The 16224-nt window shown below is 42.3% G+C and overlaps 1 protein-coding gene across 3 annotated transcripts in view; it reads right to left on the minus strand.

Annotated features, from left to right (window-relative positions):
- Positions 1 to 10344: 10344 nt before the first annotated feature.
- The window catches only part of NPTN (neuroplastin), a 46027-nt gene continuing 40147 nt past the window's right edge, over positions 10345 to 16224 (minus strand). For 2 of the 3 annotated variants that reach the window (XM_033167411.1, XM_033167413.1), the window contains 3 exons: positions 14707 to 14728; positions 12759 to 12831; positions 10345 to 11363 (listed from right to left, as the gene is read on the minus strand). In XM_033167411.1, coding sequence (XP_033023302.1) covers positions 12771 to 12831; positions 14707 to 14728 — 83 coding nt within the window. In that variant the 3' untranslated portion in view covers positions 10345 to 11363; positions 12759 to 12770. The remainder of the gene's footprint in view (positions 11364 to 12758; positions 12832 to 14706; positions 14729 to 16224) is intronic. The other variant, XM_033167412.1, reaches the window with a different exon arrangement.

The raw sequence follows: 16224 nt of genomic DNA on the forward strand, positions 1-16224 counted from the left end.
TGTATCACATTCCTTGAAACCTAATAAAGTCTTTGACTCATAAAAAACAAAAACAAAAAACTGGCAATTAGCACTTTCCAAAACAGTACACAAACCTAAACACAGAAAGCTTTCGAAATTTGCATTTATCTGAATTTTGCAATGCAGTTCTCTGGCCAACTTATGGGTGCAAAAATGCCTATAGTAGGGTAAAATGTGAATACAAACGCATACTTCTATGAAAATAACAAACAAAAATGCATGTTATTCTGGAGAACAGCTTTAAAAATGTGTCTATTAGGCAAAATTGCACGCAAGCATATGTCAATTTGCAGAAATCCTGAAATGCTGATGTATTTTTAAGAGGTGTTGTTTTACCATCACAAACTATTGGGTAAATTGGGAGGAGAACTGAATTTAGGTTTGGAAAAATGACAAGCTGAAATAGACAGATTTTCCCATTCCTGGGTACAAGCCATCAAAAGTCCAGTGCTTTTCAATGGGAGAGCTGAGGATATTTCAACCTGTTGAAATCAGTGGGATTTTTGCAGTGGGGTTTTACGTTTCGAGAATTGGTCTTGCACTCTCTTTGCCTGTATTTTGTTTCTGCAGCAGATGCCCTCAGAGGGAGAACTCACCTGCTTCTTAAATAGGTCAGTCAATATGCAAAGGGGAATTGGAACTGGCTATTGCAGGTAAGAAAAATGGAGATTTTCAGTATCTGCTGAGGCAGCCCATTGGGAAAACAACATCAAAGAGGGGAAGAAGGGAGGAAACCACCCACTTTTATGAAAAGAGAAATAGTAAATGTGAAGAAGGAGAATAATAAGCTATAAATAGTGCAGACTCACATTTTTTTCCACTCAAGCCATTGCGATGGTTTTGCAGAATTTACTTCTATAAAAATTGATTTGCTGTCCCTTCTTCTGTTTGATGGAGGCTTCATTTTTTCTCCAACTCTTGCCATGCTGTGGCTGATTAGCTGTATGGAAGGTGATGTCAGCAGGCCTGGTGGGTGTTGGAGCTGTTGATAGTCAGTGTAGACATGACTGTGCTAGGAGAACCAATGGTCCAACTCAATATAAGGCAGCTTCCTATTCTCCAATGGATTGTACTTTTCTTTTATACACACCCAATATTCATTCTCTCTCTCTCTCTCTCTCTCTCTCTCTCTCTCTCTCTCTCTCTCTCTCTCTCTCTCTCTCCTGTTATGGATTTGGGGTTTGCCTCTTTAATTGACAGCTCTACTTGTACTGCCTCATTTCAGAAGAAGATGGGGAGACTTGCAAATGCCAGACAACCTTGCAATCTCATTAGCAAAGAGCACGGAGTTTTTCTATTAAAGTTGTCAAAAGAATAATGGGCGTCAAACAAAACAAAGCCAAAAAACGGTACCCAGGGCCTATTAACAAACAAATTGGGGTAGACAAGTTGGCTCCTGCCCACACTTGTTTTCTGTCTCCAGCATCATATGTTTATTAGCACCAGGACAAGGCTGCATTTCACGCAAAAGGTAGTCACAAATGAACAAAAAGAGACTTCCTTATCTGGAAAGTGAATGTTGTTGTTGTTGTTGTTGTTGTTGTTGTTGTTGCTGCTGCTGCCACTGCCACTGCCACTGCCACTGCTACTGCTACTGCTACTGCCACTGCTACTGCTGCTGCCGCCGCCGCTGCTACTACTGCTACTGCTGCTGCCGCTGCCACTGCTGCTGCCGCTGCCGCTGCCGCTGCTGCTGCTACTGCCGCCGCTGCTGCTGCTACTGCTACTGCTACTGCTACTGCTACTGCTACTGCTACTGCCACTGCCACTGCTACTGCTGCTGCTGTCATTATGGTCCATTACCTTGGGCTCTGACTTTCCCTTTGCAAGGGATGTATTGTGGACTTGGAGTAGCGATGGCTGGTACCCATTGGTACTGGCAGGGCCAAATGCAGGCCGGCCAGTGGTAAGTGCTAGCAACAGACAGACACAACTAGTCCTACTTTTGTCCCCATTCTCCGCCCTGCTGAGTTCTACAAAGGCAGCACAGAAACGAAGGTGGAGGGAGCTAACAGCTAGGAGCAGTTGTATGCAAGAAGGTTGCAGATGGAAGGCAGGCTGAGGTTGGCGGGGCAGTTCTCCCTAATGGACTAGCCTCTGTTGACTTGCAGGTCTAGTCACAGAGTAAGAGGGGAATTGCCAGGGGGGGTCCCCACACCCTCAGAAGTTCCAGCACATGAAGAAGTCATTCTGCCAACACCTTTCTAGTCTGAGGAGGTTGCACTGCTGCGCTCTGAGGACTCCAGTCCAGAAGCTACAACAGAGCTAGCATCTCCCATGTGCCTCAGGAGTTCCTGGCTGCTGACCCAAGCAAGGCTTCTTTTACTGGAGTTAAGAACTCAGACCAAGCTGTAGCCCTGCTTCAGGTTCAATCTAGGGCTGACAGCTGCTGAAGCAACATACTCAATTTGCCCTGGCTTGAGCTGTACACAGAGCTGGCCACCCAGAACGCCTTGCCTTATCTGTCTGTTGGGGCCATTCCTTGGATCTGAACAAGTATGATCAGGCCCAAGGCCCATCTGGTCCAGCATCCTGTTCTCACAGTGGCCAGCCAGAGATTCCTACGTAAAACCTGCAAGGAGGACCCTTGCAGCATTTCCCACACTTTCATTACTGGAAAGGCTACAGAAAATTGAGCAATTGCATAGCCTGATTAATAACCTGCTCTTTTTATTAGCATGTACTGTATTTTCCGGCGTATAAGATGACTGGGCGTATAAGACGACCCCCAAATTTTCCAGTTAAAATATAGAGTTTGAGATGTACTCAATCGCAGATTCTCCACCCGGCATATAAGACGGCCCCCGACTTTTGAGAAGATTTTCCTGGATTAAAAAGTAGTCTTATACGCCAGAATATACAGTATATGTGTCATGCACATTTTGCCAGCTTATTTTTAACACAGTAGTTTGCCCTTCAGATCCAACTCACGACAAGTGGAAAATGAAAGGTTTAAGTTTTACAATTGATTTCCCCCCCCCCCCATTTATCATCACTGGACTGATCTCATCTGTTCAAGGGCTCAGAAGAATTTGCCTTAAAAAAAATCCACATAGCCATAAGTGATGTAATGTAACTCTTCCATTTATGTCCTACATACATCATCCTATATTCTAATTCTGATTCAATTCTCTTGAGTGCCATTGCTTCTGCAGCCAAAAGGGTAGCAGGCCTCATGAGATGGAGACACCAGTAAATTCAGGGTAAGCCAGAGGAGGAGGAGGAGGAAGATGCTGACTGTCTGTTAAGGAGTGGAAATAACCGGTGGTCACTTATTTCTCCCGTGTCTAGAATGGAAATCAACCCAGTTAATACAACTGATATCCAGTTGTTGTTGCTGCTTTCAGTATGCAGGCAATATATATTTGATTACGTGTCCTGCCCCCAATATGCATTGCATTTCCTTTGCATTGAAATGAATGGGGCAGAATAAAATAATGACAACATAATTTTTGCAGTTTACATAATTCTGTATGTGACCTCATTGCACCACAGCGGCATAGCTGTCAAGTTTCAGATTTGAAAATAAGGGATCAGCACCCTCAGTCTACGGTTCTCAGGGACAGTCCACACCGCGATAATCCCGCCAGGCTACAAATTAATTTACACCAGGAAAGAGAAATCAGGGAAGAGAAAAGAAAGCACTTATTCACGCAGCACACAGTTAACCTCTGGAACTCCCTGCCACAGGGAGCAGCGATGGCCACCAACTTGGATGGCTTTAGAAAAGGATTAGGCAAATTCATGCAGGAGGAGAGGACCACTGATGGCTTCTGGCCAGGTTGGCTCTGCTCTGCCTCCAGTTAGGGGCAGCAATGCTTAATCTGAGAACCTGTTGCCGAGAAACATTCATCTATTTTATCTTCTTTATATATCTGTCTGTCTGTCTGTTTGTTATTAGGTATTTATATTCCACCTTTTTCTCCAAGGATCTCCCTGGTCCTAGTCCTCATATAATCCCCACAACAGTCCTGTGAGGCAGGCAGGCAGGCAGGCAGGGCTGAGAAATGCAGGGACCCAAGGAGTACCCGGACTCCAACTCTCCTTCCCGGAAATAAGGGAAATTTAAGGGATATCAACAATAAGGGATAGCAGCAGGAAACGGCTTGGAATAAGGGAGTTTCCCTGCAAAAAAGGGAGACTTGACAGCTATGCACAGTGGACAGCGAAAAAAGTACCATCGCTTTCGGCAGAAGATGAATTGTATCAAAATAGAAACAGTGCTGCGTGAAATGAATTCAACACAGATCACCCTCTCACTGCCCAGATCAGAAAACAAGGTCCAGAGTGTGGCCTGCCACATGTGCTGGGCCAGTGACATTTGTGACAGCCCCATGGTCATCGTGGCAGTCGTGAAGTCCCGAGCCACCCCAGAGCCAGCTTCCTCGGCATGGATGTCGAAGTCCACCAGAACCAGCAGTCTGGGAGTCCTCAACACTGCCTCCGAGACCAGCTCAGTCAGATCAAAGGGTTGTATCCAATGTCAGTCCTGCTCAGAGTCAGTGGTGGCTGGTAGATTAGTGGAACAGACCCTTACCAGAGCCAACCACAGGGAGAACCAACTCATTCTAGTTTTGTCCCCATCCTCCTCCTGCCTGCTGTGTTAAGGGGAACACTGAGACTAAAGAGAAGGAAGCTGGCAGGCTGTAAGTAAGAAGGCAGACAGGTGGGGCTGTGCCCCCTTTGCCCTAAGAAATCAACCTCCAGGAAATTGCATCAATCATTGTGCCATCCAGCAGATCTTTTCCAGGCAGTGTGGGGCCTCTTGCAGTCTGGCCTGAAGGAGGTGGCAGAACCAACAGTAGCTCACTGTGACTTGTTTGCAAAGCGTTTTGAGGATCATTTTCAGTGGCAGAGGAAGCCTCTTGGCTGCCTGGGGCGGTGCGCGGAGGCACCCCCCTGGGGGCAGGGTGTCGCGACGCACATCGGACGGGCTGCACATGTGCGGAAATGCCGCGCATGTTCAGTCCATCTGGCCCGGCTCTACTGCTCCCATGGCGACTGAGGGAGCCACCGGGCGAGCGGCGGCTCGTGGGACTGCCCTGGCCATCCATGGAAGAAGAAGAAGAAGAAGAAGAAGAAGAAGAAGAAGAAGAAGAAGAAGAAGAAGAAGAAGAAGAGTTTGGATTTGATATCCTGCTTTTCACTACCCGAAGGAGTCTCAAAGCGGCTAACATTCTCCTTTCCCTTCCTCCCCCACAACAAACACTCTGTGAGGTGAGTGGGGCTGAGAGACTTCAGAGAAGTGTGACTAGCCCAAGGTCACCCAGCAGCTGCATGTGGAGGAGCGGAGACACGAACCCGGTTCCCCAGATTACGAGTCTGCCGCTCTTAACCACTACACCACACTGGCTCTTGGTGCAGCACGGACGGGGTGCTGGGCGGCGGGGAGTGGCGGGAGGGGCAGCAGAGTGTCACCCCCCTCCCCTGGAACACGGGGCGCCCTGTCCTTATTGCCCCTCCCTTGCTACGCCACTGATCATATTGCTTGCATCCACCGGGATCTTGACTCCACTGTTACAGCAGAAGAATCTCAAGGGGTGTCCAGAGTGCTGTCTAGTCCTGTTGCATTGGATGAGTTTCAGCTAGTAAGGCTTGGGGATTTGGACAAGGTGCTTGAATTGGTCAGCAGCCAGGTTCCTTATAGCCCAGAATTGAAAAGGGGAGAAAATACCAACAATTCAAGAATGGTTGATTAAATTCGTGGAATTCATGAATTTGGCTAAGATGACGGCAGCAATTAGAAATATATCAAAACAAAGATCTAAGGCTGAGTGAAAATATGTGGATGAGGTGTAGCAAGTTTTATTTTATTATATAATCTAGACATAATAATCCACAAAAGATAATATATGAAAAGACAAAGAACACAGGGGGGGAAACAAAGAATTAGAAATAACAATTAAAAATTGACTTCCAATTGTCTGCATATCGCTTCCCTTAGTAATAAAATAAAACTTGCTACACCTCATACAATAATTGAAAAGTAAATAGCTAAATAAGTAGCTCACATTTAAATATAAATCTCCCCACAGATATCTCAGTCTAAGCAAATCACCAAATCCGTTCTTATACCTTCTTTTTTCAGATAGTCTTCCACATATTTTCACTCAGCCACTGAGTGGGTGGTTGCAGGCCTGGACTGGGTGCTATTGGAGGAAACTTAGGTCCATTTCAGTCGTGGTTTAGGTCTCGTTTAGGCACAGAAACTGCTTTGGTTGCCCTGTATGATGACCTCTGTCAGAAGGGAGACAGGGGAAATGTGCTCCTCTTAATTCTCCTTGACCCATCAGTGGCTTTTGACACCATCAACCATGGCATCCTTCTTGAGTAGCTGTCTGAGTTAGGGATGGGTGGCATTGCTTTGCAGTTGTTCCAGTCCTACTTGGATGGTTGTGAGGCAGTGGAAGTGCTGGACCAGCATCTTGCCTCGGTAATGGACTGGATGAGAGCCAACAAACTGAAGCTCAATCCAGATGAGACTGAGGCACTGCTAGTGGCTGCCCCTGACTACATCTCCTATCATCCCTGACCATTGGAGTCCAGCATCATCTGGATGAAGGCAGGTTAGGGAAGGCTGGTGTAAATTGTCAATTGCCCCTAACATGAGATCTCACCACAACATAAGGTCCCCTTTCCCCTGAAAAATGAAAGCTGCAGAGTTGACTACTATATCAGCCAAACAAATTCAATATAGGGCAAACAATTTGGCTGGAATAGCAGAAAATTTAGCAAGGATGACATCTGTCACCAAGGGCTAGCTTTGCTTATGGAGACATAAATCCAAGGAGACAAACGAAATGCTGCTGTTTTGGTATGTGTAGCTTTCTATATTTGGCGTCTGAGGTCAGGATTTGCTTTTTTATAAGGCAATAATTTATCCACAAATGTTTAGCAGCATGCAGGTGTTTTTTCTTTAAAAGCGGCAATTCGCTTTGGCAGATATTTACGGGGCTGAGGGGCAACCCAATTCTCTAAGTCCACCTTTTGCTGTCATAGTGCAGTGATTTGTGCTGCTGTTGTGAAAGCAGCATCCATCATATGGCAAACATTTCCTTTTGCATTAAATTTGAACCCCACACTTTGCAAAACAATACACAGATTGAAACACAACCACCCTCAAAATGCACATTTCTCTGAATTTTGCAATGCAGCTCACCAGCCAAATAACGTGTATGAAAATGAATAAACAAGGGTAAAGTGTGTAATAAAACATATATATTAGTGAACATACAATACAAAGTGCATTAAGTTATGGGAAATTGTTTTGCAAAATTGTTTATATTGGGCAAAATTGCATACAAAAATGTATCTATTAGGAGAAATTCACACTAAAATGCTGGTGAGGATTTTTTTTAAAATGAAAACTTATGTGGAAGTATGGAGAAATGAGTAAGGGAGAGAAACTCAAACTGATAGATTCATTCATCCCTATTCCTGACAAATTCTCCATTTATCCATTAGTATTATTGTTACAGAGCAATCCGCACATCCCTGATGCTGCGCCAGGCTGGATAGACTGGGTGAAGGTACTGCTCTCTAAAGCACAGGAGCAGCCCCATCCTCTCCAATGGCAGCCCTGTTTGATTGGCAACAAACTCCTTGTCTATGAAATCTCCAGCCTTCCAAGCTGCTTGACAGACAGAATTGCAACAGGTAGTGCAGCATTCCCTAGCTTAGAAATGCAGCAACTGAGAAAGTCGCACGTTTTCATCTCTGCTCCTTGCAAAGCTTTAGAAAGCACAGGTGATGCTGTTCCAGAAAAAGAAAATGGTAGCAATTCTGGGCACAGTGAGTGAGGGAGTCTGTGGTCCTTTGGATGTTGCTGAACTCCACCTCCCATTGGCCATGTGGGCTGGGACTGGGGATCCGACAACATCAGGAAGGGACCAGTTTCCCGGCCATCCTGTCCAACCTTTCAAATAAATGTTCTTATGCCTTGAACTTCAAAAGGGGATAAGAGTGGAGAGGAAGAGGGTTTCATGATTGTCATGAAAGTCAGAGGTAAACAAGTTAAAGGGCCCCTGGATGGTAAAGTCCAGTCAAAGGAGACTATTGGGTGCAGCGTCTTTCTGGGTCACGTGGCCAGCAGGACTAAGCAGCACCAGGCCCAGTATTGTCAGCTTCAAACAGGGGAAACAGGTCTCCTCTCTCATCAAACCCAGGGGACGTTTATGGCTGACCAAAATGCATCCAGACCAATTTGGCTTAAGGGATAAATGAATAGAGCAACCTATGTTTTCTCTCTTTGCCACCTGTTTTATGTCTGTCTGTGTGTCATCTGAACACACCCTCTTCCTCCCAGCCCAGGCGCAGATCACTCGCCCCAGAGGGTTTCTCCCCACCTCCTTACGTTGGCTGTCTCTTCTAGTTCTTCCTCCCACTTGCTTTTTCTCTCTCCCACCTTCATAATCTCCCTTCAGGCTCTCCCTCCCGACGAGCTCCCTCCACACCTGAAATCGAGCAACTCTTGAGCAAGTACAAATTGAAGGGCATATGGAACTTAGAATTCTTCAGCACTGGAACTTGGAAGGGGGAAAAGCTAAGCGATCTTGCAGATTTTTTGCTCTCTTCGTCTTTTGCTTCCTGTCACCCACTTTCCAAACCTACTGCCCGCCCCCGCCCCCTGGAAAGAATTATCCTTGTCAAAGAAACATGAGATATAATCAGTGGGATTACGGGCTTTAGAGAAAAGATTGATAAAAACCAATCAGTTAACATTCACTCAGTTTATATTGAATTTTAAGGGAAAGGAAAAGATGAAATATTTTAGAACTACCGTTTTGCAAATGGTCATGCAGCAGTTCCAAGGACACTGCCCAGAGGATTATAGGGGTTTAAATGGAGAAATATACTTAAGTGAGACACACAATATGTTGTCATGTGCCCTGGCCCCTAAAAGTACTCCTGTTGAGGGTTTCCACCAGCCTTGAAGTCCACCAGAATAATAAAAGCTGCAAGGGGTTTAAAGCTGCTAAATTTATCCCTCCTTACTTTTCATCAGTCATTTCCAGCTGACACTGAACAATTCATGTCTCCTGGAGGCCAGCAGTAAGTTCAGTTTTCACTGGGCTATGTTTTTTCTTTCTGGCCCCTTTTGGGTTTCCCTTTTTAAAATGTTCTGTATTTCTCCATAGGTCAGGGTTCATCCAAGGATGCAAATACGCCTTTCATTTTTCATTGGCCCTGTTGTGGATCCAATGCTGTTGGCACAAACCACAATTCCAAGTGTTTTAAGTCCTAAACAGCTTCAGCCCTATATACCTGAGGGAGGGTCTCCACCCCCATTGTTCAGCCCAGACACTGAGGTCCAGCTACGAGGGCCTTCTGGCAGTTCACTCACTGTGCAAAGTGAGATAACAGGGAACCAGGCAAAGGGCCTTCTTGGTAGTGGTGCCCGTCCTGTGGGATGCACTCCCATTAGATTTCAAGGAAATAAGTAACTACAGTTGTACCTTGTTTTGTGACCGGGATCCATTCTGGAGCCCCAGCCGCTAGCCAAAAAGGACGCAGGGCAAAGCGCCGCACCTGCGCACTGAGCGGTTTGTGCTTCTGCACATGCGTGAACGACAAACCTGGAAGTAACCCATCCTGCGGACGTTGGCCGACGAGGATGCTAGACAAGGTGGATGTTTGCAGAGGTATTGCTGTATACAACCAAGTAACTATCCCTTTATAAAACATCTAAAGACAGTCCTGTATGGAATTTTTAACGTTTAACATTTTATTATTATTTTTTATATGCTGGAAGCCATCCAGAGTGGCTGGGGCAACCTGGTCAGATGGGTTTGGTATGAATGAATGAATGAATGAATGAATGAATAAATATTATGTCCACATGACAAACAGTACTGATGCATTAGATATTGTTGACAGCAATTTCTCAGTTGTGGTCTTTGCCTAGCAGCTTGAGATAACAAAAAAAGTATGGGTGCAGGAAGACAAGAACTGCAACAAGATCTCAGGCAGCTTCTGGGCAATGATAGGAATATGAAACAGGATAAGCAAGCCAATATGGTAAGTAGAGAAGTACTGTAGTAGTGCTTATAGTAAGACCAAGTTCAAATCCCCACTCAGCTGCAAAGTTCATTGGTTGACCTTGGGCTGGTTACAATCTCTCTGCCAACCTATCTCAAGGCTGAATGTGAAGATATGGGGAAAGAGAAGAGAGCAATTCAGGTAATTCAACTGAATGTCTGGATAGGGTTCTGGTAAAAAAAAGCTGCTTCGTGTTTTCATGCTTAAAATTACTACTGGAAATATTGCAAACACTCATATATGGGTGTGTTATGATGGATAACAGAAAAACAGCCTCAAAGTCTTGCTTTTATCAGTGTTTTATTTTTAAAAACAGGTGAATCCACTTTTTTATACACATCATTGCACTTCAACAAGTACACACATCACAAGTTCATGCATCTACAGGTATGCCACAATCTAAGAACCCTGTTATGTCTGTGACTCTACAATCAATCTTTAAATCAACATGAAAACTTAATGTCAAACATAAACAAACCAGTTGCATAGAGTATCACCATGCTCTAACATTAGCATTTAAGCAAAGTAAATTATAAAATTCTGCCTGAATTGAATGTACAAGAAGAATGTGAACACATCAGTGCAAAAGGATGAGAAATTTACATGATTTAACAAAAAAAAATCACTTAAAAAGTAATCATAATATTTATAAACTAAAGATTTTTACTGCAGCTCATCACCACCAATCAAACTATTCCAGTTCTTGCAGTCTTTGATAATATAACCAAGCCCATCTTTATAGATTAAGCCCTTAGGATAATTTATGTAGCTTCTCTTAAGTACTGGACATAATTCACTTATCTCTCAGACACAGAATATAATGAATGAATTCAGCATCTTAAAAATCAAACATTTACTGTAATTTGGTTTCCCCTCCCAAAAAATATAAATATATACTGTATATATTTTAGGTTTTGCTGTACTTTTACAAAAGTTATCACTAGATGGCAGCAGTGCATCTTTGAGTTTTGCTAGTCTTAACAGCTACATTAAGTAAAAAATGCTGCATGCATGATTGGACTTTTTTTACTTGTAATACTTAATAGTCTCAAAGAAAAGAAAGCAACAGTCACAGCACATCAAGCCAAAAATAGTTTACATCCTCTATACTGAAGCATTATTAAATGTGTTGGATAGGTCATCCTTACTGGAGAGGCTAAATAAGGCATGCTTTAGACAGTCATTGTTGCTCACTTGAAAAGAAAAAAACACACATCAGAGATGGGACTGGAGTTTGAAAACCAACCATTTCAATTATTCAATTTAGCCGGTGATATTCCCTTCAGTCTCTCATACTTAAAGCTCTGAAAAATGAGAACAGTTCAGTGGTTAACTACATCACAAATATGTCATCCAAAAAAGCACAGTAAAAAAACATATAAAGCCAAGCAAACTGCATTTATATCTGTTTTTAATAGTTCTTTTCCATATGTTATCTAATCACTTAAACTATCAGAAAGGAAAGTTATGTAGTAAAAAATATGTTCAGAAAGCACCAGATAAAAATTCCAAACTGTTTTACAGAATTGCTAAACAGTATTAAAAAAAACAATGTCACATGCATTAAAAACATTCAACCACACTGAAAGCTCAACAGAATAGAAAGGTCTCAAGAGCATGCCTGAAGCATAAAGGGAACCAACTGCCCTGTCTATCGGCTCTATAGGCTCATGTGGAAGGAGGTGGCCCTTCAGATACTGTGCTCCCAAACCATTTAGGGCTTTGCAGGCAAGAGTCAACGCTTTGAATTGAGCCTGGTCACAAATTAGAAGCCAGTGCAGATGAAACAAAACTGCATTCTGGAGACAAGCGTGGCAGCCGCATTTTTCAGCAGCTCACATTTCCAGATGCTTTTCAGAGGCAGCCTCACATAAAGCACATTACTGTGAACCAACCTGGGTGTGACCAGGGCATGTATAACAGACCCATCAGAAGTCAAGGGAATAGACAACTACCTGACATTTAGAAAATACCTGAAGGCAGCCCTGTTTAGGGAAGTTTTTAAACTGTGATATTTTAAATGTATTTTAATGTTTGGTGGAAGCTGCCCAGAGTGGCTGGGGAGACCCAGCCAGATGGGCGGGGTACAAATAATATATTATTATTATTATTATTATTATTATTATTATTATTATTATCATCATCATCATCATCATCTAGGAACAGCTGGCTCACCTGTTGAAAATTTGCAAAAACCACTCCTGGCCATAGCCACCACCTGGCATCAAACAGCAAGGCTAGGTAAAAAGTACTCCCTGGTCTATGCACTCGCAGGGGAAGTACAACCACCTTCCAGAAAATTGTTTCCAAAGCAACTTTTCTAGTTCTTCCCAACTTCTAAACCAGGGATCCCCAAACTCAGTCCTCCAGCTGTTTTGGGACTACAATTCCCATCATCCCTGACCACTGGTCCTGTTCGCTAGGGATGATGGGAGTTGTAGTCCCAATACAGCTGGAGAGCCAAGTTTGGGGACGCCTGTTCTAAACCATTTTAGAGTGTCTCCTGTGCAGTTACTGGTGCCTCAGCGCACTGATTTCAAGTGTTTTCAACAAGTGTGTTGAGACCTCATGCTGCAATAGATCAGGTTCCCTCTCTTGTCTAGTTAAGTTTGTCCTTCATTTCTTTACCTAGGGTTTTAAAAAGTCACAATACGAAAAAAGATATAGTCGACAGAACTCAGATTTTAGAGAAGGCTTACATTAGCATTATTTTAATTTGTGTTTCTCTGGCGTAGATTTTTGTCTTTATGGTTGTTTGTGGAGTTGGTTTTCCTAGGAAAGAAAAAAGGCATAGAATTAAACTTGTGAAAAATAAAGTCAGCAAGAATAAACCTTTTTAAGATACTGAATGGATACAGCACAAAAGAAAAGCAGCATGCGTACAAAAATTGCAAGAGTTTTATGGATAGAAAAGTGGTCAGGTTCCGTAGCAGTCAGGCAGCTGAATGAACAATTTAGACTTTTCACACAGCACATCAGTTTCTGGGCGATTACAGACAATAACTGGTTCAATTTGCATTTCTTTGCTTCTCACCCTTTCAAAATTGGCCCAACCATATATGTCAACACTATTTATTGATGGTGTCACCTTTGGATTCCTCCTGGCTATGTCAACTGTTAAGCCACCTATGAATCTAGAGATTATGCCTAGTATTGTAGCTATCAATAGATTCTACCTTAGTGGATCTCCCTTTGGAAGCTATCAATAGTTAAAAGGAATTTGCTGTATTCTATAATGGTGAAATTGCTGTATTCTTTTTTTTTTTTAATAAACCTTCTTCCTCTATAAAACAGCCAGTTAAAGATAAAAACAAAGTATTAGTGTTAGTTGAACAATTTAAGACCAACAACATGTAAAACAGCAAACGCCACACTGAAATAAACCCAAACTCAGAAATCCAATCCTAGCATTTGTATACTGGAAAAGTTTTAACTGTTGCACATTGTTAACTTTGAATTGCTTATTCTATTTTTATATTGTTCTGTGATTAAGTTATTGTGCTGGGATATGTAAGCTGCCTTGTGAGGGCAGTGTGTCCTGAAAGGTTTAGTAAAAGTGTATTAAATAAGCAGCAATGCCAACTCTCCAAAGATCAGTTCTTCTTTACCCTCTGAATTCAGCATCAATTTAGACCACTGGCATTCTAAGGCCTAACGCAGTAATTTTTCAAACTGGGTTTTGAGCTCCGTGGGTTCCTTGGATGATTCAGGGGTTTCTGAATGGGAAGTACAATTGTGCCAGAGAAACTTCCTTGGAAGATAGCTTGTTCATCATTACCAGTCGTCCTTTGCAATGTGAAGCCATGGAGTGTAAAATGCAAGCTCAGCACACACAAGGCAGTGGCACGGTCTAAAACACTTGCCCAAAGCTCTCCAGGACCTATGTGAATGCTGTTGATTAAATTTATATTTATTTAAAATATTTATACCCCACTCTGCATTACCTAAATGAAACTAATTCATAATTACATAAGAATACATACTGTAAAATAAACCAACTGAACAAAAACAACATATAAAGCTACTAAAACAATACCCAAACACATCACTAACAGAAGTTTTAAACTGCTTAGATAAACAAACAAAATTTTTTCCTAGCACCTGAGCAATAAAACTGGGCCTCCTTGGGGATGGCATTTCCACAGCTGAAAAATACTTCCTTGTTGACATCTGTTTCACCTCTGACTCGGACAATTTAGCAGAGATCTTGGAATGCAGGCAGTTTGATATAAGAGCAGAGGTTTCATCAGGTAGCTGGACCCAGATGCTTATGGCTCAAAAATTCAGCGCTGCCAATTTTTAACTGAGCTTGAAAGTGAGCCTGTGGAGCCAGTGAAGCTCTTTAGAGGCTGGCATGATATGGTCAAAACAAGGCATGCCAATTAATAATAATTTTATTAACCAACATTTAATTATTTGTACCCCACTCATCTGACCAGGCTGCCCCAATTCTAGAAGGTTCTGGAAGACGTATCTCTGCGTAACTGAAGCTTTTGTAACACCTTAAAAGGTAGTTCCACAAGTGATGCAGTGCCTTGGAACCATGGTAGACAGGTGATCATAAGGATGGGTTCCCTGGAAGGTGGAAAAGTCTAAAAGTCATTGCCTCCCATATGAAAAATATGTAGTCAGTTATGAAATACTTACATTGGCCCAACTGGTTCATCATCTGCAGCAGGAATTCATTGTGATCCAGTGAAGGAAAGAGAGAAGGAAAGAAGAGTCTAGTTAAGAATCCATAGTAAACTTTTACTGGGCTGCAAACAGTATTATCTACAGACAGCATTTATTTAAAGGCCATTCCATTTGTATTGCAAGGATTCATGAAGTTATTTTTTCTGGCTTTGAGTTTAGATGACAAGTATGTTGTTCAAAATGATTTCAGTTAACACTTTTAATGCTCATCATGAAAAACTGCAACTGTAGTGGACAGATTGTTGCAATGTGGTCATACTCATCTTGTCCCAAAGTTCCAGTGGTTCAATCTTAACAAGGTAGATGAGAAGACAAACCAACATTTCAGTTGTAAAATCCTGCTGTTTTGTTTCTAAAAATAAAGGTTTTCCCCCGCCTCTTAACTGTTGATGGACAAAACACAGGAAATCATACCACCCTCTTCTCCTAGACCATCTTTCACACACTTTTGCCTGATCTCTTAATAAAATTAAGTTCCAGAAAGTGGAAGAGGCAATTTTGACTGATACTAAAAAGGCAGTCCTTCTGATAGCAGCAAACTTCTGTGATTCCATGTATAAATATGAAAAAAAGTTTCTGGCAAACAGCATAAAGGTTACAGTTCACAGAGACTTCAGCTTGTGAGATGGGAGAGCCAGAAAGTTGTCCCATTTTTAAGGTATATTTTTTAGAAAAAAGAAAAAATCAACATGTGGCTTTTCACATAGGCTTCTTTCATTGAACATTTCATTGATGCTTTAAAATGATGCAGTACATTAAACAACAAAAAGGCATTTTTTGAACAAGGAAATACCCAATCCATAAACTTGTGAAAAAACTTCTGTAGAACTTCTACGGATGACCATGTTTTCTGCATTTCATCATTTTTCCAAGCTAAAAAAAACTTTCTCCAAAATCTTTATTATTATTATTATTATTTTAAACTCAGCAGGATTCCACAAGGGGTCTTAGGGCACACAAAGCAGTTATGGAAACTACAGTCTTAACAGTGTTGGCAACTGCATGAGCACACACTAGGAGTAATGTTGATCAAAGCTGAACATTACTCCACCTGTACCTTCGAGGCAACGGATAGGCAAAGCCACCGCCAGCACAGTTATCAGAACAAAAATAAATAAATAAAACATTCAAAATAAAGAGAGCTAACCACAAACCAACAGCTTGACAGCCAAAATAACACACTAGCAACACACTAGTGTCCACAAAAGTCTGTTACTAACAGTAAACTATCAGAACAAGGTACAGAAAGAACTAGGACTAGTAAGGACAACCAGACATCAATGTGCTGTATATACAGTGGGGATATACAGAGACACATCAGGTATTGAAACATAAAGCACATTAGAGCAAAACTAAGTCTCCCCTCAAAATGAACACCTTTCAATCCCCAAAAGATTTCAGAGGCACCCTAAGCTATAGACTCTACATTATAAACAGTAGATTTAAGAGCCATTTACTAGAATCTGTGAT

Source organism: Lacerta agilis, chromosome 13 (assembly GCF_009819535.1).
Source record: "Lacerta agilis isolate rLacAgi1 chromosome 13, rLacAgi1.pri, whole genome shotgun sequence".
Taxonomy (NCBI): domain Eukaryota; kingdom Metazoa; phylum Chordata; class Lepidosauria; order Squamata; family Lacertidae; genus Lacerta; species Lacerta agilis.